Genomic DNA, 24,625 nt, shown 5'->3' on the forward strand with positions numbered 1-24,625 from the left:
GAGCAATGCATTGGAATCAAATCAATGAATCAAATCATCTAATAAAGGGGAAATCCAAGCAGTAGCAAACAAGTAGGTATTTATTCTCAGTATTTCATGACATATTTCAATAAATATTTCATCCTTTTTTACACGTCAAATAAAATATATCCTTTTTTATGTATCAAAACAGACATACAAAGAACAAGCGAGTTGGAGGGGAGGGCCAATGAGTATGTCCAAGATGGATTTTTTTCTTTTACACCTTAATGTCATAATAGTACTCAGCGCTGATATTCAAACGTAGCTTCCTGTGTTTGCCGCATATTCCCTCATAAATGAACGAATGAACACGGTCATTGGCCAGTGAACTGCGATCAATCTGTTCAAGTTACAGTTCAAGGGACACAATCAAAAGAGATATTGAAAAAACAACAAGGCTCTACTAACTGGTCAATAATAATTCAATAAGTTCTGTGCTTCTAAAAAATAACTCACTATTTTTGATTTTATAGTCAGGAATTAAAAATCTGATGTACAAAAATAGAGTTCTTGTCTATTTACAGTCCCCCCCCCCCCCAAAAAAAAGAATACATCCACTACACATAGCAGAAGAGAGCACTGAATCAACTAGTGATGATAAATGTAGCAGCCTGGCTCAGCCTGCCTCAGCCTGGCTCAGCCTGCCTCAGCCTGCCTCAGCCTGCCTCAGCCTGGCTCAGCCTGCCTCAGCCTGGCTCAGCCTGCCTCAGCCTGGCTCAGCCTGCCTCAGCCTGGCTCAGCCTGCCTCAGCCTGGCAGTTTGTTTCCCTTCTGCCTGCCTCAGCACTTTTTGGATTGCTCAGCGCTCTGCGGAGTAGCGCGCACGTTTAGTCCTTTGGTTGAAGGGGTAGTGAACAAAGTCAAAGGGTCGCCGGTGGCCGGGGTGCGCGGGCTGCTGACCCCTGGGCAGTCTCTTCATAAAATGGACCTCACGCTGGTGCTGGCGCGTCCGTGAGCCTTTTCGCGGCCGTCCTCGACGGGTGAAGGCCATGTACCATCCCTCGTAGCGGGCGTTCCTCAGCGCCGTGTAGTTGTTCTCCAACACAATCTCGGTGAAGATGCAGTCGCGCCCTTGTCCGTTTTTCTGCACAGTCAGAGTGATGCGCGCCATTTGATTTGCTTTTCAAAAGCCCAATTGGAAGTGCCTGCACCCTGCATGCACAGACACATGCTAACGCAATGATGCCTCCTCCCCTCGTTCTGGAAATGCAGCATATGTTACTTACATTACAACTGGGGAGGGCGGTTGCTTGGGGTGAAAACAGCCACTTTTCACTTACAAATTGTTGATTGACTGTCGGTATGGCTTGTAGGAATTTGAGTGAAGTGTTCCTCTTCATTGGTTGATAACATTGCGTAGTTTCAAGGATAATTTATGACTCAACTCGCTGGACAAGAAGTGGTAGCGCACCGACTCGATTGCAAAATAGGAGATGCAATCTTATGAACAGGTACATCCAAAATACTCTTTCTGTTGTATCTTTTTTTTCTACATGGGTCTGGGACATGCTGTAATTGAGCTACGGGCAGATGGTATACGAGGCAGGGTGCTAGCTAGGTGGGTGGCCGGCCACGCTTTATGTGTGTGTGTGTGTGTGTGTGCGTGTGTGCGCGTGTGCGCGTGCGCTGAGAAGGGAGGGAGGTAGGGAGCAGATCCGTGAAATTATTCTTACCTATCTTACCGCCATTTAGATCATCACTTTTCCATTGGACCTTGACCTATGCTATTAAATGTGTTCATTCACAGTCTTGTGAATTCAGATGTCTCTCATCTTGCATCATTGATGTTTGCTTCATCTTGCTTTGTGTCAACATGAAACATCATTAAAACTAGACATTTGTTCTTATGAATTGAGCTCACATGACCTTTGACATTTGACCCGAGAGCCAACAACAACAACAACAACAAGAAGGAGAGTCATGGGAGTTCTCACCTTGCCAATGAGCTTCCCCCTCTTGTTCATGCAAATGTAGAGGCCGCTCTGGGCTCCCTTGATACGCACGCGGCTTCCAAACGTATCCGTCTCCACGACGAGTTTGGCTGAGCAAAAAAGAAAACATTGTCACTAACAAATGATGCCGCTGCCGCTGCCGCCGCCGCCGCCGCACGCTAATGAGAGAGAAGGCTTTGAGCAACTATGTTTCTATGACTATGTTCATCAGCTACATGACCGCCGCACGTGTGCATGCAGGTCTGAAATTCAGTTTCAGCAGCCTTTCTTTTCCCTTTCTTCCTGTCCACACATACGTAAAACAAGAACCTGTGGAATCATTCCCTTCCATGGATTTTCGTTGTACATGTGTGACAATGACAATAAAGATCTATTCTATTCTATCCTGAAATTCTTTCAAAAGGATATAACCAGGTGTCTTTGGAGTCTTTGAAAGTTAAAGAGGCAAGCCCGTCATCCCCATCAGGAATTTATCTTCAAATAAATCTGCATTCACATTTATCTCTATATCCCCCCAAATACTGTAACACGAAGGAATTATGGCCTCGGCTGGATTGCATTTCAGCAACATGAAAAAGGGGCCGAGATCTATGAAGCTTAGGGAATTTGCAGAGCAATAGGCCATTTTTAGTTTCCTATGCACCGGTATCCCCCCCCAAAAGAAAACATCATCATAAATGTACAAAATTGGAGTAAATCCATATTGACTTGAAAATACTGTATCTTTATTCTATGATGCTAGTGGGGGCTGAGACTGGTGTTGAACGTAATACAAATCTATTACAAAGACCCCCGCCCTCCATATATATTTGTTGCACTGCAAAAAAAAAAGAGACATTTTGTGTCATATTCAAATTGAGTCAATGAGGCACACTCCCTCACCTGTAACAACAAAACGACAGGGAACTGCTGTGAAGTTCCACTTCAAGCATTTCAAATTGTGAAGTGGAAATTTTAGGGACGTGGATGTAAGACTTTAATGGTTCTTCCAGACGTACAGAAAGATGTCAAGCACCCACTGCAGTCAAATACATTTGCACACGATCTGTACCTAAAATAGTCACTTGATGTTTCATCCTTTGTTAAATCAAAATATATCCAGCTCAATAAACAACTTGAAATCTACAAATATCTTGCTGGTAGTATTTTTAACGAGCAAAACTTGTCTTTGTGGCCTTTTGAAGGCAAATTTGTTTCTGTTCTATTTCTAAGATAGAATCATACCAAAATATTGACTGGAAATGGATAATAACAAGACTGAGAACGTACATAAAGGACCATCCGACATACTTTAGCGTACAGGGCAATATATTTATGACATGCTCCAAGCAAAGGTGAACATGTAAATTTGCCCATTTCAGCAGAACTAAATGGTTGATTTGAATTGGCTATAATGCATCTTAAAAAAAAAAAAAAACACATTTTCTTCAATGTCAATAATTCGAATCTAATTCCCATTGGCGACGCATGCAGACGACGTTGCCCTTACCGTGCACATCTCCATCATCAGCCATGGCGTTGATCTTCTTGTTGGGCAGGACCTGCACATGCTTGCCGCTGGTCCGACTGTACAGCTGGTAGATCCGGATCAACCTGCGGCTCACGCGGTCTGTCACTTTGCTCTGCTCGCTTACATGCTGCGTGAAATTAGGCGGGGACTGATTGGTTACCTGTCAGAAATTAGATGTCATCACAATCAGTACCTCTACGTCTAAAAATGCAAACTCAATCGAATGTTTTTCTTTCTTTTTTTTTAATCGACGGCAGGAGTCGCAAACAAATTAGTTTTTGTATTATTATTTATTTTTTTTAATCTACGGCAGTTTGAAGGACAGCTTCGCAACAAACCGTAAATAAAATAAAAAAATCTAATCAAATCAAAATGTATTTGCTATTTGCTTTTCCTCTCCACCTGTCCCAGTCGGCCGTGGTAGAATGAGAGCAAGCGTATATATTTGTATCGGAGCAAGCAAAAGCCCGTGCACCGGGTCCGCTATATGTGCAACCGGCAGGGTGGCTGACCCGGCTCGGTGGGCCGCCTATTCTATTCTGCCCTCACCTTATGTTCAAATCCTAGTGGAGGTTGCGCTTAACAAATAAAGTCATTCCAAAATGAAGACTGAACGAATATTGTTGAGGTAAAAATAAAACAACTTACCTGAGCATAGAAGAAGAATGCGAATATGTGTATAAACCTGTAATGTGCAAATGACATTTAGTTTGCGGATTTGGAATATTGACACAAGCACAGTGAAGCTGAAGAAAAAAGAAAAAAAAAGAGTAGGCATACTTACACGAATCTACATCTCGATGTAGGTCGCATATTGGATGGAGGGGAAAAGCACTTTCAGGAATTGAAAGACTTGTCAGTCCAGACGTTCTTGCGTGCGGGAAATAGATCCCTCAAGCTCCAAGTGATTTGATAGAAATCCACAAAAGTCACAGAGGTGCGTGCTGCGCTGCGCTGCGCTGCGCTGCGCTCACGGACGCACAGCCAATTTGGTTTTGAGCATATTCGTGTCAAACGGACATAGTCCGTTGTTGGCCACTGAGCACACTTATTCAAGTGGATTTCAACTGGTCCTAATAGATCATGCTGGCTGGCTGGCTGGCTGGCTGGCAAAACTCTTAAGTGCACTTGCAGAAGCCGGGCAGAGAGTTGAATTGTTGGAAAAGGCGCTGCATGGTTTAGTTAATCTACTTTCATTTTTCGTTCTTTCTTTCTTTTTTTTCTTTCTTTCCTTGAAGTCCGATAGTGTTAGAAATTCGTCCGTATCATCAGACTTTACTTTTTTCTTCCGCCCGCCTGCACGCCTCGTGGTCCGTGCGGCGCGGCGCGGCGTTCAGGTGTTGTGAGTGATCCTGCGTGCGCCCGCCGGTGCGGTCCCGTCACTGGTTTGGGAGAGGTTGCAGAACTCTGACCCACTCGGCTCTGGTAGAATTTCACACTGGACGGTGCACCTCCGCACTGACTGCTTCCAACCCTAACCCATACACACGCGCACGAACGCACGCACGCACACACATCGCTCCGCTCCGCTCCGCTCCGCTGTCAAGCGTCTCACTTGGCGCTCCTCGCCGGTTAAAATGTCAAGCTGCTCTGCGAAGAACAAGCCCCCTTTTTCTGTGGAACAAAAGCAGACACCCCTCCTCACACCCTCCTCGCCCGTCGACCCCTCCCAGCCACCCCCTTTGACTTGAAACATCTCTTTACCTGAGAGAAATAGCCAACTCAGGGACTGAGTGCAAATGCCAACCTGCGCCATCACAGTCATCAGCCTATAATGTCGAATAAGGACAGCCTCAATTTGAGCGCAATGCAACCGCGGCGCAGTGAAAGCGCGAGCGCGCGCGCGCCGAGCGGCAGCTCCATCACTCTTCGGGCTCGCTCGGGATGCTGCAGGCAGGCACGCACGCACGCACGCACGCACGAAGGCTCACTTGTGTGTATTGACAGAGCAACGTGACAGACATTAAAAGGATTACAAACGATTAGCGTTTTTTGAAAAAAGAGCCCTCCGTTCATTTGTAAAAGCTTGTGGGGTGAAGAACTGAACGAGCAGCCTTGTCGATCCTTTTATCTGCAACAATCCAAAGTCTTAAAAGCATGCGAGAGAGAGAAAAAGTTCGACGAAATCTGGCTAGTTACACCTCAAGTCGCCTGTTTCATTATGAAACGAGCCATTCTTATATGTGTCAATTGCGCTGGTCGAGACCATGCCTGATTAGGCTTGATTGACTGGTTCAGAGACAGGGCATTTGATGTGTATCGCTGAAACTACGCCTCACAATAAACATTCTCATCAAATTGGCCAAGCACTTGAAATGGACTTTTGAGAACACTATTGTGACCAGTCCGTCAAGGTGAAAATACTTGATGAAACAAGTTCCAATCTTAAATGTAGGGTAAGGTCACCAGTGGGGGCTTCGTGGGAGGGAGGAAAACTGGAAGGATGATGACGTGCCTGGCTGCCTGGCTGCCTGGCTGCCTGGCTGCCTGGCTGCCTGGCTGCCTGCTGGCTGCCTGCCTGCCTGCCTGCCTGCCTGCCTGCCTGCCTGCCTGCCTGCCTGCCTGCCTGCCTGCCTGCCTGCCTGCCTGCCTGCCTGCCTGCCTGCCTGCCTGCCTGCCTGCCTGCCTGCCTGCCTGACAGCGGGTGAGCCCTGCATCCCTCCCTCCATCCATCCATTAGCAGCCCAGCAGGGGGGGGGCAAATCCCCTTCCCCCTCCGCTCCTGCTCGCTGGCTACTTTACGGTCTCTCTCCGTTCCCCCAGCAGAGTTATGGAAATCAATTATTGATGACTTCACATTTGACAGCCAAAACAGAAAAGAAAGAATCAGCTAACATTGGTGGGATATTGACAAACACATCACCACGTAGTGTATTTGGAGCTCCAAAAGAACCTGGGAAAAAAAAATATTGACGCCCAAACCTTCCATCAATGGTGTTGTCCTTGGACTTGATGTGTTTATCATGGAGTGTGTATAGAGCAGAATGAATTGATACGCTTGAGTCTCAATCACTTTCATTTGATCTAACATCGTCACTGCTGGACGTACGGTAAGGCGTTGACGCTTACTACGGACACATCCTAGTCCAGCCCTCCTCCGGGCTCACGAGTTTGGCTTTCCATCCCGACACTTTTGTTTTTCGTTTTGATCATCTTTAGAAACCCTCAGGGACCTTCTCTTTGCTTGTGTTGTGTCCTACTTAACAGTCAGAAGCCACCGACTCCAATTTTAAAATGAAATACGGCGAGTGGGGCAGCCCAATTTGAAATGGCGCAAGATGCAGCCATCTGCCCCCCCCCCTTGCTCTCACTTTGGCCAGCCAGCCAGCCAGCGCTTTGCAAAAAGATGGTGCAGCAGCAGCAGCAGCAGCATCCCCATTTGCATGGTGGCAAATTCCAGTCATGTCACTTGAAAATGATTGTAGTGAGCATATGGTGGCTTTTTTTTTTCACTGTGTCATCTAACTTCAAATGTTGGCACGCCATGACAATGACATTAGCATGAGCTGACGGGGACCGCACATGCTGCACTCTTCAAATTCCTCCAAGGGACAATCACCAAATGGGCCTGCTGTTGAATGGAGCAACATGTGTGTGTGTGCATGCACCCACGTATGCACACGCATCTACATGAAAGGTGAGTCATACTTATCCCGTTATCATAGCACGAAATAAATGAATGAATAAATAAATAAATAAATAAATAAATAAATAAATAAATAAATAATCGAAAAAGCAGAGGGGAGGGAGAGCAAAAGAGAGAGAGAGAGAAGGTTGCAAAGGGATCCATATGATGTTCCGACCTGTTGTTTCTCCTTCAGAGAGGCGCCAGCTGTGATCATTTAATCATATGTCGCTCTCGGAGCGCAGTAGTCCACCGCCGCCGCCGCCGCCGCCACCACCACGATAGTAGTCTGACACGGCTGAACCTGCACACACACATGACTGGCAAGCAAGGACCTAGAGAGCTACAATTGTATCCATACTGATTTTCAAATCAGTGGTTGTAAATCTTAGATTTGTCAAGGTCAACTATAGAGTGGGGCCTTTAGTCACAATGTCAATTTCTTCAATGACATTTTCAATGACTTCCAAGAAGGCCCAGCCAGGGGAAGAGCAGGGCTGTCAAACTCTGGCCCACCAGCCAGCCAAATTTGGCCAGCCGCAATGTCATTATATTTGGCCCGCAAAGACAAATTGAGCATCGTGGCGGTACTAAAATTGCAAATTGATGTTGCTAGCCATTTTTATAAACATTCATCTTTGAAAAAAGTTCTTTCTTCATGCATTTGGGATGATCTGGGAGGTTAGCCGCTCGCACGCTCGCTCGCACGCACGCTCGCTCGCACGCACGCACGCACGCTCGCTCGCTCGCACGCACGCTCGCTCGCTCGCACGCACGCTCGCACACCCGCTCGCTTGGGTATGTGACACTTTAGCCGTTATCTGTGCTCCACCTATCACGGCAGGTGGCGACAGAGAAGGTTACTTGGCTATCTGCCGTGGGCTGATAACCCTGACAACTCACGGAAACCTTCGCCGTCATTCCAGCCGACCGGAATGACGGCACATTCGGAGTCGATCGATTTGCGCACCTTCACAACGGGGGGGATGGGGGCTGATACTACCCGTACTTTTGATTGTAGAAAACATCTGCCCAACCACAGCTTTCTGCCCATGAACGAATTCATGTCCGGTCGGGGGTCAGCTTTGTACACCTGCCTGTCTTGCAGACGAATCGGAGTGTGTGTTTTGACGCAGCTCGTCTTATCAGGCCTAGTTTAGAGCGTGAACTCACTTGACCTTCTCAGAACATTCCGCCTTTTCCCTATTACACGGACTTATCAGCGGACTGAAATAGCCAGCAAGAGACATCTGAGCACACAGAACTTTGATTTGATTGGATGAACGGCGTGCCATGTTTGGTGCAAAAGACTCCATTTACCGAAGTCCAATTCCTTGTTTGGCACGCTCAAACATGGCGAATAAAAACTCTTGAATCTTCAAGCGGTCTGGTTAATTCCAAGCTGAGCTTTCTCTTTGTATGGAATTTGAAAGCTATGGAGCATTACGCTTTGCTTTGTTTGGGATGCTTTTTCAAATTTGCAAGGTTCCTTCCCAAAACCTTTGAGCATGCTTTTATTGGATTCACAGTTGTACTGCCTGTGTGTGTGTGTGTGTGTCGGGGTGGGGGCAGGCTTGAGCAGTTGATTCATCTGATTTGACGTGAGGTGGCTCTCTGACAGAAGCTGTCACTGAAATAGCAGGGGGGTCCTTATCAATCAACCCCCGCCCGCCCGCCAATCAAATGGCCTAAACGGCCGCCTTGCAGTGCACACAGCTGTCAGCTCGCTCTTTCACTCAACCTGGGTCTGACACGCTCATTGCTCTTTTCTCGCCGTTAGAACAAGTCAAGAAGTAAGCGTGCCTTCAAAGCTGAACTTCAAATGTTCATATCAATTGACGAAGGTATTATATGTAGAAATATGAGCATTTGCTTCCCTCGACCCAACCCAGGGGATGTCGCTCAGGATCTTGCAGTTGACATTGGTGACGCATGAGCGAGCTAAGCCATCATAGGTGCTGAACTGGGAGCCAGATTGAAGGCCATCCGAGTCTCTCTCTGGTGTTTGACCCAATCGATGCAGAAAGTTGCCTGCCTGCCTGCCTGCCTGGCTGCCTGCCTGAGCCCGCCTGCCGCAGAGACACTGACTTCATTTTTGTCGTGGGCTTTTTTCTTTCAATTGATTTCATGCTCTCATCTCTCATAACATGGCCCTGCATTGGCCACTATTGTCAACAATATGCCAAGCCATGGACAACAATTAGGTTGGCAGAGAATCTTTCCATTCTAATGGTTAGGATACCTGGAGCTACCCCTGTCACTAGCACAGAGGGTGAAATGCAGAACCTTTGTTTAGCAGCAGTGGCGGCGGCGGCGGCGGCGGCACCACCAGCAGCAGCAGCAGCAGCACCAGCAGCAGCAGCAGCAGCACCAGCAGCAGCAGCACCAGCAGCAGCAGCACCAGCACCAGCAGCAGCAGCACCAGCAGCAGCAGCACCAGCAGCAGCAGCAGCACCAGCAGCACAATGAATATGTAAGGGAAATCACAGAAAAAGAGCTGAAAGACCCCAAGCTGAGGCAATTGCCGTCAGGCTCTCACACACGCACACAGAAAAAAGACACGCAGCACTCACTCAATCAAGGGTCTGTAAGGGAAATAGTTGTTAACTGATCAATCACCTGTAAGATGAGACTTAGAAGAGCAATCCGTCTATTGCTAATGTCACCACTCTTTCTCTCTCTCTCTCTCTCTTTCACTCTCTCACACAAACACACGTGCACACGCGCACACGCACGCACACACGCACGCACTCTCACTGTCGCACAAGCTCACACCAAAGAAAAAAATGTAATGATCTAATATTTTTCAAAAGCTACATCCAGTACGTATTGTACAGACAGTACCACTGTATAGATATTTAAAAGCAAACGACCGTATTGTTGGCCTGGACTCCCAAATGCGCTTGGCGGCGCTTTCAATTTGCCGTCCTATTGCTGTGTTGTGGCTATTAAGGCTGTAAAGGCCATTCTCAGGGTCAAGAGAAACAAGTGGAGGGAGGATGACAACGGTGGGAAATGCTTGTATTGTTATGCGCCGAGGCAGACACTCGTGTGTGTGTATGTGTGTGTGGGGGGGGGGGGGATCCACTATTTCAGGTAGTTGTGAACTGCCGCTACTTGTTAAGATGAGGCTCTGGGACACATTCAAGCAGCCCGGATGACAATGACTTCAAATAGGTTTCAAGGTAAACTGGCTATGCAGCAGATAAAGGCCCACAGACTCCCTCGCTTGTGTATTGAGCTGCGTATTGGCTATTTGTCGCTTCTGGCTTTCAACAATCGTAAACGACTTGAGCAATAACAAGTGGGTGTCATTTTGGCCATTCCAAGATGAGGCCTTGGGTGAGCAACTCTCTTGTAATCAAACAGAGTGAAGCTGGGAAGCAATGCCAATGAGGCAGGCGGGCGGGTGGGCAGGCAGGCAGGCAGGCGGGCGGGCGGTTAGGCAGGCAGGCAGGCAGGCAGGCAGGCGGGCGGGCGGTTAGGCAGGCAGGCAGTTAGGCAGGCAGGCGGGCGGTTAGGCAGGCAGGCGGGCGGTTAGGCAGGCAGGCAGGCAGGCAGGCGGGCGGGCGGTTAGGCAGGCAGGCAGGCAGGCAGGCGGGCGGGCGGTTAGGCAGGCAGGCAGGCAGGCAGGCAGGCAGGCAGGCAGGCAGGCAGGCAGGCAGGCAGGCAGGCAGGCAGGCAGGCAGGCAGGCATTTTCCTTCTCTACTCAGCTCGCCAACCTGCTCCGCCCGCTGTCCCTCCACCAACAGACTGATCGCATGCATCGTCGGTGCCATCTCGTGGCTAAGCTTGTTATGTGCAGACGCAAAGGTGGAGCGAGGCGGGCAAGCGAGACATGCATGACTTGGGGGAAAACGGTGTCGGGGAAAAGCTTTTAAATGGGATGTTTGAAGGATTCGAGAAGGAACGTGGGCTGTGCTCAAATGATTGGATGCAGGATTGAATGCAACTTTTTGACGCGTTTCTGTCCATTCATTTGAAGAGCATGTCAAACTAAAACATCTAGAGAGCGAAGAAAAAAGAAGCAACAACATATTTTGCATGAGTCATCATGTCTGCCGTGAGTACTGCTGCTTCTGTATCGTCTGGAGTCAGTACTGCTGATTGTCCGTAGGAGGGCGCTAGCGAGTTGGGGAAGGCGCTAGAGAGTTGGGGAAGGCGCTGCCTGGGCTACACAGCTGTAGTCGGGCAATATTCCAGCGATGGATTGCAATCGGGGTTTATTCAAGGACGGCTGCGGCAAACACCCAACAATTGCTCGCACGCATTGCATTCCTTTCTTTTGCAATGTCACGTAACTAGCAATCAGAGCAACTCAAAGCCTGAGACGAAGCTGTCACACAAAAGCACCCACACCCACATTGTCAAACAATTCGTCACGCTGTCATTGATTTCTAAGAGATGATGTTCGCTTTGAAATTGGGAACGGTCCTATTCAAAGCGTGCTAAGGGGACTGTTGTTGACTGGGCGCAACACAATTGTCAGGCTTGGAGCAGGGAGAGGACTCGGATGCAGAGTGCCAACAAAAGGTGTTTATTCTCTCAGGCTGAAGACAGCACAAAAACCAAAAGGCGCCTCAAAATGAGGGACAAAAAGGCTGGAGACAGCAAAAACCAAAAGCGCCTCAAAAGGAGGGAAAACAAGGCTGGAGACAGCAACAACTAAAAGCGCCTCAAAACGAGGGAAATACGATGGCAAAAACACAGAGCTCAGGCTGGACAAAAGGTATCTTCTAACTATGATCTCTAAGGGGATTTCTGTGACTTACGCGATCGCTAGTGTTCGAGACGGGACCAGACGCACTGGCACAAGACAAGGGGAAGACGCAGGCTATATACACACACACACACACACACACACACACACACACACACACACACACACACACACACACACACACACACACACACAGAAGAGGGAGGACACAGGTGCGGACAATTAGGGCCAACGACACAGGTGCACACAATTGGGATCAGGGAAGTCAAGTGGCTGGCCTGACCCGCAGAGGAAGGAGCCCCCAACTGAAACGAGAGGAGCGTTACCAAAACAAAACAGGAAGTGACAATACGAAGAACAGGACAAGACAAAAACAACCCACAAAACACGACAGCGTGACAACAATGGTTCTTTCGCAAGCACTTGGCTGGACTTGTGCATGAGCAATGGCTTTGAAAGGCTTTCCAAGCGCCTGCTTACGGGAGGAAAATACAAGCGCGCTAACGTGTTCTTCCTTTGTTGGGATTTAGTTCCCGCCTTTTGTCATCTGTCCAACTTACGAATGCAATCATACCGCTAGTATGTCATTTTTAGAGAACAAAATGCCCGCCCACAATCAAAACAACTTGTTGTCTAGCAGAGATTTTTCTGAAAAAGCTGGCCCCGCCCCAGTCTGTGTTCGTGACAATTGTTTGGCTTACCAATTATGACAACGAGCACCAGAGTCACGCACTGGGTGCTCCGCCCTGTTGTATAAGGGAAGGCAAAGTCATACCAATCTGAATGGTAATCAAAATGTTTGTATCGTTGGAAAGCTTGCGCAACACAGAATCTGACAACAAAGAATCATGACGTCAATATTTATCCAAAGTCAGAAGACAATTCCGCGCAAAAATGTGGTTGGTTCAGGGCAGGCTGTATTTGACGGAACTGCTACACTCGTTGAGTTGCATTGTACCATGTACAGTATTTCATGAATTGCTTTCTGCATTTGGCTAATGTTACAGAAGCAGCGCACGTGTGTCCTCAACAAACATTTGGAAGCACACTCAAGAGTTCAAACGTAAACCTTCATTAAGGTACAGAGGAGGAGCTCTCAAAGTCCAGCGAGTGATGTTCTAGGCCTCCGTAGCCGTTCATCTTCTTCAGCTTCAGCTGATCCACCAGGAGAAGGCACTGGGTCTCAAGAACGGGCTGCTTCTTGGAGAACAAGCGGCTTATCTCCATAAAGGTCTTGTTTTTGGTTTCGGGTATGACTGCGTAGACGTAGACGGCCACCGACAGACAAATGCTGGCGAAGACCAAGTAGCAGTAAGACCCGGCCGACATCTAGTCATTGGATCAAATAGAAAAACAGAGTATGGGACATTCAGTTGTGCGCAGCCTTGTACCAAAGCCATGCCATGCCATGCCATGCCATGCCATGCCATGCCATGCCATCTCATGCCATGCCATGCCATCCCATCCCATCCCATCCCATGTCATCCCATCTCATGCCATCACATGCCATCCCATGCCATGCCAAACTACAATTTCTTCAAAGATGCACAATTTGCTCTGCAAAAGTACTAAAGAAAATGTGATATTTGCCAGGCCAAAATACGTTTCTAACTCCAAATCCTTTTTGTCTGCATGCACCTGTTTCCAGCCACAGGCAATCAATCAGTGGCTAAATGCTCAAAAGATCATGTTACAAGCAAAGCCAGCAGCCCCCCGCCCGCCTACTTTTGTTTCCGTCCCCCCCCCCAGCGCACCCACCTGTAAGAAGGGAAAGACAAAGCCCACAGTGAAATTGGAAAGCCAGTTGAGAGATCCTCCGACAATGTAGGCCGCTGGGCGGTGGGACTGTTTGAACAGCTCTGCTGTGAGCAAAAAAGGGACCCCGCTGCAACAATGACATTTTGCAGCCTCAGTACCAATAAGAGACAAAAGGTTTGAAATGAACCAATCGGAAATGGCCAAAAAGCATCCGACTCATGTGAGCGGGACGTCCCGACGGAGCGACTCGCCTGGGCCGATGCAGAATCCGGCGATGATGCCGACGACGCAGCAGACGCTCACGTAACGCATGAAGGATAAACGAGTCTGGAGGAAGAAGGAAAAAAAGAAAAAGAAAAACGTAGCTGTCAAAGTCACTCGGGATGGAAACGCGAGAGCACCGTTTCCTCGTGTGGAGCGAGTGGAATTGTTTGAGCCGCAACGCTGACCTGTAAAATGAGGGTCAACGTGATCCCGGCACTGCAGATTCCCATCATGGTGAAACCTCCAACCATAAGAGGCCTTCTTCCCAGCTTCTCGATGGTGAAACACTACGTAGACCAGGCGTGGTCATTGGATAACGCTCCGTTTTAGGATCTGGCGTTGTTTGCGAGCGTACCTACCCCAACGAGTCCAGCGATGATCTCTATCACGCCTGTGCCTGCTGTCGTGTAAGGGATCTCTGGCGTGGGAATCCCTGCGTTCTCAAAGATGTCATTGGTGTAGAACCAGATCTATCAGATGATTGTGATTTTAAAAGAAGCCCTCCGCCGTCCTAAGCCCGAACGAGCTCAAGCCATACTCCTTACAGCGTCGATGCCAGAGAGCTGCATGCCGACGTTGACGACCACCACGCTGAGGACCTGCCAGCGGACCGTCTCGTCCAGGAGCAGATTCCACACCGACAGTGTCTCCACTGACGACAAGGAGCGCTGCTCTTCCTGCATCTCCTCAATCTCGGCCTGGATGTTACAATTGGCTCGGTACCGCTTCAGAGCTGAGGAAAGACACGGCGGGCAAACCGCAGAGACGTGTCGGCAAAGCAAAGCAAAGGAACGGACCGAGCGCTAACGATGCCGCTACTGACCTGTGATGGTAGCGTGGACATTGTGCTTGTCAATCAGCAAGTACCTGGGGCTCTCTGGGAACCACGGCAACAGCAACAACTGGACAAATGTGGGTCCCGCCACCACAGAGAGAAAGAGAGGCCAGTGCTCTTCCTGCAAACCATGACCTTTATTGGAAATGCGCACGATACAGCTACTTTACAGAGAAAGTGCATATTGGCACAGTGTGGCTGGCTGGCTGGCTGGCTGGCTGGCTGGCTGGCTGGCTGGCTAGCTGGGAGTTATACCTTTCCCAACAGTTCGTGGAGTCCAAGGATTTGGGCTGCAAAGACTCCTGTGCCGATAAAGATACTTGGCACCAGACCCAGAAAGCCCCGGAGGTTTTTGGGCGCAATCTCACCCAGGTACATTGGAACCACACTCAAAGAGATGCCTGTGGTACAAACAAAGACGCCTTAAAGACCTTAAGCTCTGCGTTGTGGTCATAGTATGGTACTTTGACGGAAAGAGACGATGACCTGAGTGGATCCCTGTTATGAAACGACCCAGTATGACCATCTCGGGGGAACCGCAGCTCCTGCTGAAGCCCATAAAGGAACTGGCAATAAACACCAGAACTGTGCTCTTGACCACTGTCCCTTTCCTGAAACGACAGCACAGATAGGCGTGGCGGTCTCAAGGTGTCATACGGCCCTGGCTGGCCGGCCGGCCAGCTGGCCAGCCGGCATCGACAACACACGCGTATCACACTAAAGACACGACCGCAATCGCCGTAAGGCTTTACCGAATACTATTCTATCAACTGGTTACTATATGAAATGTTTCACCTGCCGAAGCGAGTGACTAGCACACCCACAATCAATGAACCCAGCAGACCGCCGATAGCAAATACCGACACGGTGAGTGAATACATCAGTGTCAGTGTCTCCCCGCTGAGTCCGGTTCCATTGCGCCTCAACGCCGTTTGGTTGTAGAAGTCCTTTATATACTAAGGAAAGAAAGACGCATGATTAGCTCAACGAGGAACAAACAAACAAATATGGCAGTCTATGTTCCTGGCATGGAATGTTGATCTCTTGTTTCGATCATCAAACGTGGTTTCTGGTGTTTTTTGGACTCAAATACTTTGAGATAGATGGGAGTGTAGCTTGCTTACCACGCTGGAGAGTGACCACACTAAATTGTATCCATAGAGCATGGAACTTCCAAAGGAAGTCAGAAAAGCCACGGCTAACGTTGAGCCCTGTCAGATGCTTTGGAAGCAAAAGAGAAAAGAAGAGAAGGAGACATCGGACTTAGCACTCAATGGCAATGCATTCCTCTAGCGTTGCCCTGCTGCTTGCCTTGCTTGAGGCTTTGCTTCGCATTTGGGCTCACTCGTGTTCAAACACTATGGCTATTATTCGTCCGTGAAACGGCATTTTGTTCTAAAAACGTCTTGGCGCGCTTCGCATTCCTCCAGGCGACCAAAGAAGGTCAGAGTGCACTGCCATTTACGTTTCATACATTCGGGACACAAAAAGCACTAACTATGGATAAGGTCAAATAAACCATCAAAGAAAATGTCACACGTTTCCATTCGGAATATCTGCTGACCAAAGAGGAGGAAAATGCAGTGCAAAGAACCCCCCAAATAATCACGAGACACAATACACGATATCGAGAGCCACTTTTAAATTTGACCCTGATCTGGAGCACTTTGACCAAAGGTTTACTTACCGGGATTATTCTGCCAGATGCCGGATTAAACCTCTTCGGCCATTTAAAATTGTCGTCGTGAATTTCCACGCAGTCCGGGAGAGTTCATTGTACACTACGAGAGATGGACGGCATAGCTGAACAAGTCACGTTGGGCTTCGAGTGCAAAGCCACTGCGTCCGTCCGTGGGTAAGGCTTCATAAACCGCAGAGCATGTCTCACTTCCTTCCTTCCTTCCTTCCTTCCTTCCTTTGGCTGTGCACAAGATCCGATACACAAGCTGGATAGTGTCATCACATGACGGACTGCAACGTGACAGACCAAGAGAAAGACCTGCGGGAAGCAATTAAGTCTAAGTCAATTTAGATGAGGAAAAATCCAGAAGGGCGGGGGGGGGGGGGTCAAAAAGCAAAGGCTAGCAGCAGAGTGGAGGACAAGAAATGAACAAAACACAGATGAACAAAGAAAGAAAGAAGAAAGAAGAAAAGAAAGAAAGAAGAAGAAAAACCAAGAGGAAGAGGAAGTGGGACAATGAGCCCCGTTGTGAACAAATCAAAAGGTCGAGGTTAAAGGAAAAGTATTGAGGAAGTCGCTCGGTCGCTCGGTCGGTCGGTCGGTCAGTCGCTCGCTCGGTCAGTCGCTCCGCTCGCTCGGTCAGTCGCTCGCTCGGTCAGTCGCTCGGGGAGGATTAGCGCTCGATTCCGAACGGCGCCTTAAGCTCCGTGTGACACACAAATAAAGACAAGGGAAGCAAACAAGAGTCATACAAAAGAAAAGAAAAACTACTAGAAGACGCATTTCACCAACTACAGACTCAAATCTAGATTTGTGAAAGTTGTACAAATGCCAAGCACAACTGATATTTGTCACTCAGTTTAAGTTTGAACGTGGTGATTTGTTTTGTTCTTGATAGGAACGGAATCAATATTGTTCATTCCTCTCCAAATGGCTGAATGGTCACGTGCAGCTTGGGTCTTAATCTAACAAATGCGATCGCAGTCATGTGCAAATGGTCTTTTTTTTTCTGTCCACTTGCAATGAAGGAGAGTAGTGTGTGTGTTCTTCTCAGACTGATCCTTGAGTTCGCTTGGACTTGACCTCAACTAATTCACAATGAAAAGAAGCGTTTGTTCACATTTAAAAGAAAATCTCCCAATTAGTCTTCAACTGAAAAAAATGGTGAAGATCATCTGGCCGGCAGACTTTGGGCAGCGTATGCGACAATAGCCCATTTTATGTTGTTCATGTGAGCTGCCTTGAAAATGGAGCTCAATCGGGATTTGTATGCACTTGTCCATAGAGCATCTCCTTCCTGTCGGGGAGAGTGCGTCCTAAACAGGCCAAACTCTTTTTGTATGAAATGCTGCCATTTATTTTGGCCAAGCATTTGGGGGATTTTGCTCAAGCATTTTCGTTCAGTGGCCATATATTGTTGACTCTTGCACGCATTTTGCAAGCCTGCCTATTACTTGAATCAAATATCAGGAATTCAAAAGTGGGTTTTGTCTCTCTGCTCTGGCCCCTCCCGTCCTGTCACGCTCGGCACGTAACGGCCACATAATGGGCACTCATCAGCTCCCCTATTTAAACTGCGGGCCACTTGCTTTCTCTGGAGCTCGGTGTAGAATTTGGGCCACCTTCTCACGGGCACGTCAATGGAGACGCTAAGGGCCAAATGAGTTCCAAGCATTTCCAAACTAATGACACACTCACACACACCTGCTAAACAATGTACAGTCCATTGTTTAGCTACTGTCAATCTGCTACGCCTTCACCAACACATTCTTCAACATAGGTGTGTCTACATGCTGAAGGCAGGTGGGCGGGCGGGCGGACAAGTGACAAGTTATAACTTGTCTGGTCCTTGTTTTTATATTCGCCAATAAAAACATAAAAATCAGACATTTGGTTCACTGCTTTATATGACAATATGTATATGTGTTTTACGTTGTTATATGAGCTGGTGTCCCCAAAATTAACAAATGTCGGCATAACGTTTTTTTTTTCAACCTTTTATTCAAACACTAACACATTCGATATATAATAACACCATCAACTACAAGCCAACAAAAACAAAATGAAAACATCAATGTCGGCATAAAGTGTGTCGGCTGGCAATGGCAGAGCAGCAATGCTGTCTGTCACTCACTCATTCACTCGTGAAGACCAATCAGCAGCGCCAGCTGATTCGTTTGAACGAATCGTTTGAGTGAACTGATTCTAAAGATTCAGTTCACCTAAAAGAACTGGAATGCACATCACTATTAGAGAGTGAACGCACATTGTTTTATTTTGCTCTGCTCTGGTCAGGTCAAACAGGATAGGCTCAAACAGACTTGCTAAGCATTCTAAAGAATGAATCTAGAAAGAGTTTCTTGTTTCATTTACTGTGTTCACAAACGCTCCAATGATCATCAGTGCTATGGAAGCAAAAAGCACATTATCTAACCCTTACACCTGATTGTATGCAAAAATCCCAAAGGCAGTCAATCACAGCTGCTCCCCTCTTCAAAATGATTTGCATTTGATAGCATTTCCAAACCATTGACATTGCAGAGCAAGAATTGTATCTTAAAAGTGATTCTGATCTTTTGCACACACGAAGGGTAGTCGACCACGACAGTTGCGATCATTCCACTGATCGTTATCTGTAGGAAGACAAAAGAGAAGACACATTCTTTTCTTGTCCATTCCTTTCATGGCGGTTGGTTCGCTCGCCCTTCCTCATGTACCTACTTGGGAAGTTGATCTCGACACAGTCTTGATTGTTGTTCATGGTTGGCCTGCCAGGACCCCAGTCGAAGAAATCCACCGCTGAGCCATCCGTCCATAAATAATCTCCATCCTGAAAGAGGATGTTACATTTTTTGCTCTTCAAAAAATGACCCTTTCACTTCCAGGGAAGCTGAATGAATGTCTGAATGAATGAACGAATGAATGAATGTATGAATGAACGAATGAACGAATGAACGAATGAACGAACGAAGGAACGAATGAATGAACGAATGAACGAACGAATGAACGAATGAATGTCGGAACGGCCCAATGGACTGACATCAGCTTGTTGAAAAAACCAAAAGCTTGGACGTTACCACGATCCGGTCATATAGTCCAATCCAAGTCCGCGCAAAAGAGCCAGCCCCTGCCAGAATCACGTGGCGGACTACTTCATTTTCAAGTTGACTGTGGATGGAAACCAGGTTTCCGCCGAGAATGTTGCAGACAGTCTAAGGGTGGAAAAAGCAAATTACAAGATGAACAGAAGCCAAAAGAAAAAAAGCCCATCTAGTTTTCATTTCTGCGTCAGCAAAGGTTGTACCTCCGCAAGTCGGAAATTTAATGGCTCGTTTTGGAAGATGAAACAGCGGGTGTCCAACTTAGTCCAGCCGGCAGGGCAACGAGGTCCTGCCACATATTTGACAATCAAAAGCAGTTCAGAGAGTTAAGGAGCCAACGGCAAGATGCCTTGTTGTTCGCAAACGCTATTCCAGACGGTTACCGACCTTTTTGGACGGAAGCGGCCCACTGTGAGAAAGGAACAAAAGAGTCAATCCTTTTTCACAAATATGGATGGAACAACCGGCAGTCAAATAGGGTGAGCGCAAGCCACCCAGACATTGTTCAACTTACACTTCCACTGATGCCGCCACACAAGAGTAACACGCCAAGGGCAAACTGCATCTGTCAAATAAAAGAGAAAAGCATTTTGTGTTCAATTGAATGTCGACTTTGCCAATATCAAAGAGGTTTGGGTGCCATTTGATGATGAACAAGCCTCGTTCCATCTGCTGCTTGTGCTGAGCAATCTGAAGCAAAGAGCGCGACTAGCGGCTTTTCAATCTTGGCCTGACCTTAACTTCGAAGCTCATGTTTTGTAATCCGTAAAGGTGGTCAGACTTTGTCTTGGCGTGCTGCAGTTTTCTTTGGTGTCTTCCCACACGGCAGGACTGTGTTCAGCTGAGTCCCAATTTCAACTTGGATGCCTTTTTATATGCGTGCGTGCATGCGTGTGTGTGCAGTTCACTAACTTTGCCTCAGGGCCACAAGTCAATATGTAAAGTGAGTTATGTACATCTGAGCTCAGCCTGCCTGCGTGGCTGCCTGCGTGGCTGCCTGCCTGCCTGCCTACGTGGCTGGCTGCCTGCCTGCGTGGCTGCCTGCATGGCTGCATGGCTGCCTGCCTGCGTGGCTGCCTGCATGGCTGCCTGCCTGGCTGCCTGCCTGCCTGCCTGGCTGGCTGGCTGTGTGGCTGCGTGGGTGCCTGCCTGCCTTCCTGGCTGTGTGGCTGCCTGCCTGCCTTCCTGGCTGCGTGGCTGCCTGCCTTCCTGGCTGCCTGCGTGGCTGCCTGCCTGCCTGCCAGCGGAGGAGGGTTCAGCCAGCGTCTTGCTCTGGGACACTTGGACCATGAGGATTGAAGGGACAGCCCGCAACGCTCTAGCACCGCAGTCACTCCGCAAACGCAACTTTCACCCTTTGGCTTTCACCACTTCAATAAATACAGACGTCCTAATAATGGGCTGACTGGTATATGTTGGCGCTGCGTCGCTTCCAGCAGGTTGCTGGACTATAGGGTGGCCATTTCCCATCACTTGCTACAAATTGATACATATATTGCTGAATTTCAGATCTTATTCAGTTTGGAGGACCTACAAATTGAATTGCATTGACGTGGCTAAAAGAGCATGTTAGGGTTTACAGTGCAAATGCTTCAAAAGGGCATACTGTCTCCGTGTGGTTCTTGCAAAATAAGTTAGAGTGAGCACCACTCTAACAGAGCATGTTCTGATTTTTAGATATTGCTGGTCCTTGGCCAACATCTGGCTTCTTTGAAGCGCAAGTATGTCGGCTTTGTTTTGGTCATTATTTGGAATGATCTATTTCTTTTCACTTGCATATGTTTTTTCAAAATTGGAGATCTTTCAGATTCACATTCATTTGTTTTGGTTTTCTTCCATGCACTCTTGTGTGACAGGTTCAAATGATTGCTTCTGGGTGGTACGAGCTGGGCGGGGCGTGGAATCAATCCAGCTTGGAAGCAGTCCCAGAGACAGCATCAAAAGGTAAATGTTGCTTTTGGACCAATTATAGCCTCCACCATACCAGGCACAAACCAATGGACTTGAATTGTGCTAACTTGCCCATCCCCAATGGTGTGAATGATTGACGAATGACTGACACGATGGCTGCTTCTGGCTCGTCGATCTGGAATGGGCTTAATTACAAACTGACGAATGATTGACACGATGGCTGCTGTCCCAGTTCTGACTTGATCACACGTTTACCTGTTTGCGTTATTGTACTGGAAAGGTACGTCTCTGTAATTACTACATTCATTACACAAAGTGCCAACTGTAAGCAACATTGATTCCAGCGTGCGTGACCACTTCATAAAAATAACTGGCTGTCATTCATTTGTATAAAAAGGTAAGTTGCGCTCTTTCATTCAGATCCCTCAGCAAAGGCAGCAAAGGTAACAAGGCTTGTTCATCATCAAATGGCACCCAAACCTCTTTGATATTGGCAAAGTCGACATTCAATTGAACACAAAATGCTTTTCTCTTTCATTTGACAGATGCAGTTTGCCCTTGGCGTGTTACTCTTGTGTGGCGGCATCAGTGGAAGTGTAAGTTGAACAATGTCTGGGTGGCTTGCGCTCACCCTATTTGACTGCCAGTTGTTCCATCCATATTTGTGAAAAAGGATTGACTCTTTTGTTCCTTTCTCACAGTGGGCCGCTTCCATCCAAAAAGGTCGCTAACCGTCTGGAATAGCGCTTGCGAACAACAAGGCATCTTGCCGTTGGCTCCTTAACTCTCTGAACTGCTTTTGATTGTCAAATATGTGGCAGGACCTCGTTGCCCTGCCGGCTGGACTAAGTTGGACACCCGCTGTTTCATCTTCCAAAACGAGTCATTAAATTTCCGACTTGCGGAGGTACAACCTTTGCTGACGCAGAAATGAAAACTAGATGGGCTTTTTTTCTTTTGGCTTCTGTTCATCTTGTAATTTGCTTTTTCCACCCTTAGACTGTCTGCAACATTCTCGGCGGAAACCTGGTTTCCATCCACAGTCAACTTGAAAATGAAGTAGTCCGCCACATGATTCTGGCAGGGGCTGGCTCTTTTGCGCGGACTTGGATTGGACTATATGACCGGATCGTGGTAACGTCCAAGCTTTTGGTTTTTTCAACAAGCTGATGTCAGTCCATTGGCCGTTCTGACATTCATTCATTCATTCATTCATTCATTCGTTCGTTCAGACATTCATTCATTCATTCGTTCGTTCAGACATTCATTCATTCATTCATTCAGACATTCATTCAGCTTCCCTGGAAGTGAAACTGTCATTTTTTGAAAAGCAAAAAATGTAACGTCGTCTATCAGGATGGAGATTATTTATGGACGGATGGCTCAGCGGTGGATTTCTTCGACTGGGCTCCTGGCAGGCCAACCATGAACAACAATCAAGACTGTGTCGAGATCAACTTCCCAAGTAGGTACATGAGGAAGGGCGAGCGAACACCAACCGCCATGAAGGGAATGGACAAGAAAAGAATTTGTCTTCTCTTTTGTCTTCCTACAGATAACGATCAGTGGAATGATCGCGGCTGTGGTCGTCGACAACCCTTCGTGTGTGCAAAAGATCAGAATCACTTTTAAGCATTATCACTCTGCAGACAATCAACTGTTCAATCGTTCTCGGAAATGCTATCAAATGATGAACTCCGTGTATCATTTTGCAGTAGGTAGCAGCTGTCATGGACTGCCTTTCATTTCTTTGCATCCAATCAGGTGTTAGGGATAGACTGTGGCGCATTTGTGATTCTTCAAGACAATCAATCAAACAACAATAAAATCATTCTATATTCATTGTCTTCAATGCTTGTCTTTATTAGCGTTGCAAGTGTGTCAGCAGCAGGCTCATACAAAAGTAGTCCTACTGAATGATTCGAATGAAGTCGTCATTCATCGCCGCTGGCCGGCCTGGTAAACAAGCTAGCGTTAGCCGTCTCGTTTGTATCCAACCTTCACGGTGCTATGGTGCCGAGCCAATTTGGTAGCGGTAGCAACGAGTAGCGGTCCACGGTATGCATCCCTACTATGCATGAAAGAAGAAGGAAAAAAGACATTGATCTCTGTTCTAACCCCCAACCCAACGCGGCACCGTTTTAATTGCAAAAGGTGCAGGCGAGCTCGGTAGGGAGGGAGGGAGGGACGAGCCGCCACTGTAGTGTAGTGACTATAGTCTACTTCCATGCCTTGTTGCCAAATCAACTGACCTAAATATGCTTGTAGGTGTGAAAAACCTCAGTGATGTCCTTTTCATTTCAATTTTACAAGTGCTCTTTAATCAGGAAAATCCAAAGCTGATCCCCCCCCCCCAATCACAGAATTATTTTTGCTAGTTGGTAATTATGACACGTTTTATGCATGTTACGTCAACTTGCTGTGTAAAACCTTTACCATCTGCTCACAAATGGCTCTTTTCATTAAATCGCCTGTCCCATTTTTCGCTCGGCAATTTTCACATTTCAATCGTCTAAAACTTGTATTCGACAAACTCGCAAATATAAACGTGATGCTGCATGAGACACACTATTCATTTCACACTTAAATGCCCAGAATACATTGCGTATAAAGAAAAGAAGTCTTTTCTTTTTTCCTCTCGCAAAAACCCAGCCGACAAAATTGTTGACAAATCCGAGAACATCTAAGCAACTAAGAAAGATATCTTCTTTTTGTCACGGATCGGAATGGAGCAGCTTGGACCAGCTTGGTTTACTGAGGGAAAAGGTAGTTGGACGGGAGGATGAAGGGGAACAGACGGACAAACTAACAGAACGACCTGACGACAAAAGCAACAACAGGACTGACCGACAAAGACGCGAGACAAAAAGACAGCAACGACCCGACAGGGGAGGGGAGGGGAAGGGGAGGGGGGGGGGTGGGGGGGGAGGGAGGCGAGGGGCAGACAGGACTTAAATACCAGACAGGTAACGAGAGGCAGGTGAGAATGATCACACTGATCATGGGCACACAGGAGGGGAGGGGAGGGGAGGGGAGGGGAGGGGAGGGGCGACGCCAACACAAACCATGGCAACCTAGACACATCATAAAGCAACCGGGGACGAGTCGTGACACTTTTTTGTATTGGTGAAAATACAAACAGTCCATCTTTGCTTGCGATAGATATTTTAAGTCATGGGGGAAAGGGCTCAAACTGCACTTAATAAATAGAGATGGCGTTGCAGATAAGGCTCACTTTCGAGTCTTT

General features: G+C 47.6%; 4 protein-coding genes across 12 annotated transcripts; 1 reads left to right on the plus strand and 3 right to left on the minus strand.

Annotated features, from left to right (window-relative positions):
- Window positions 1–236: 236 nt before the first annotated feature.
- LOC119134365 (fibroblast growth factor 8-like) lies at window positions 237–8,418 on the minus strand. Of its 5 annotated transcripts, none has more exons than XM_037270985.1 (5): window positions 7,286–8,418; window positions 4,131–4,167; window positions 3,462–3,565; window positions 1,955–2,061; window positions 237–1,104 (listed from the first exon to the last, which is right to left on the minus strand). In XM_037270985.1, the coding sequence occupies exons 2-5, from the start codon at window positions 4,136–4,138 to the stop codon at window positions 820–822; spliced, it is 504 nt and encodes a 167-aa protein (XP_037126880.1). In that variant the 5' UTR covers window positions 4,139–4,167; window positions 7,286–8,418; the 3' UTR covers window positions 237–819. The 5 variants fall into 5 exon arrangements, with proteins under 5 accessions (XP_037126880.1, XP_037126876.1, XP_037126875.1 ...); XM_037270981.1 differs by lacking the exon at window positions 7,286–8,418 and adding an exon at window positions 4,267–5,663 and having other exon boundaries at window positions 3,462–3,609; XM_037270980.1 differs by lacking the exon at window positions 7,286–8,418 and adding an exon at window positions 4,267–5,662 and having other exon boundaries at window positions 3,462–3,642.
- A 4,299-nt stretch (window positions 8,419–12,717) lies between these two features.
- On the minus strand, window positions 12,718–15,851 carry LOC119134606 (solute carrier family 2, facilitated glucose transporter member 9-like). Its single transcript, XM_037271434.1, has 11 exons — window positions 15,810–15,851; window positions 15,481–15,641; window positions 15,172–15,296; window positions 14,941–15,086; window positions 14,674–14,806; window positions 14,396–14,583; window positions 14,210–14,320; window positions 14,036–14,137; window positions 13,834–13,913; window positions 13,587–13,713; window positions 12,718–13,157 (listed from the first exon to the last, which is right to left on the minus strand). Exons 1-11 carry the CDS (start codon window positions 15,849–15,851, stop codon window positions 12,903–12,905), a joined length of 1,470 nt encoding a protein of 489 aa, XP_037127329.1. The 3' UTR covers window positions 12,718–12,902.
- A 3,033-nt stretch (window positions 15,852–18,884) lies between these two features.
- On the minus strand, window positions 18,885–22,297 carry LOC119134367 (ladderlectin-like). Its single transcript, XM_037270987.1, has 7 exons — window positions 22,293–22,297; window positions 19,982–20,032; window positions 19,855–19,876; window positions 19,671–19,756; window positions 19,444–19,578; window positions 19,088–19,196; window positions 18,885–18,999 (listed from the first exon to the last, which is right to left on the minus strand). The coding sequence occupies exons 2-7, from the start codon at window positions 20,030–20,032 to the stop codon at window positions 18,923–18,925; spliced, it is 480 nt and encodes a 159-aa protein (XP_037126882.1). The 5' UTR covers window positions 22,293–22,297; the 3' UTR covers window positions 18,885–18,922.
- LOC119134370 (ladderlectin-like) lies at window positions 21,589–23,220 on the plus strand. Of its 5 annotated transcripts, none has more exons than XM_037270999.1 (7): window positions 21,589–21,821; window positions 21,924–21,974; window positions 22,080–22,108; window positions 22,207–22,285; window positions 22,378–22,512; window positions 22,735–22,843; window positions 22,934–23,220. In XM_037270999.1, the coding sequence occupies exons 2-7, from the start codon at window positions 21,924–21,926 to the stop codon at window positions 23,008–23,010; spliced, it is 480 nt and encodes a 159-aa protein (XP_037126894.1). In that variant the 5' UTR covers window positions 21,589–21,821; the 3' UTR covers window positions 23,011–23,220. The 5 variants fall into 5 exon arrangements, with proteins under 5 accessions (XP_037126894.1, XP_037126893.1, XP_037126892.1 ...); XM_037270998.1 differs by having other exon boundaries at window positions 21,589–21,775; XM_037270997.1 differs by having other exon boundaries at window positions 21,590–21,775; window positions 21,921–21,974; window positions 22,080–22,101; window positions 22,200–22,285.
- Window positions 23,221–24,625: the final 1,405 nt, after the last annotated feature.

The sequence above is a fragment of the Syngnathus acus genome, chromosome 15 (assembly GCF_901709675.1).
Source record: "Syngnathus acus chromosome 15, fSynAcu1.2, whole genome shotgun sequence".
NCBI lineage: Eukaryota > Metazoa > Chordata > Actinopteri > Syngnathiformes > Syngnathidae > Syngnathus > Syngnathus acus.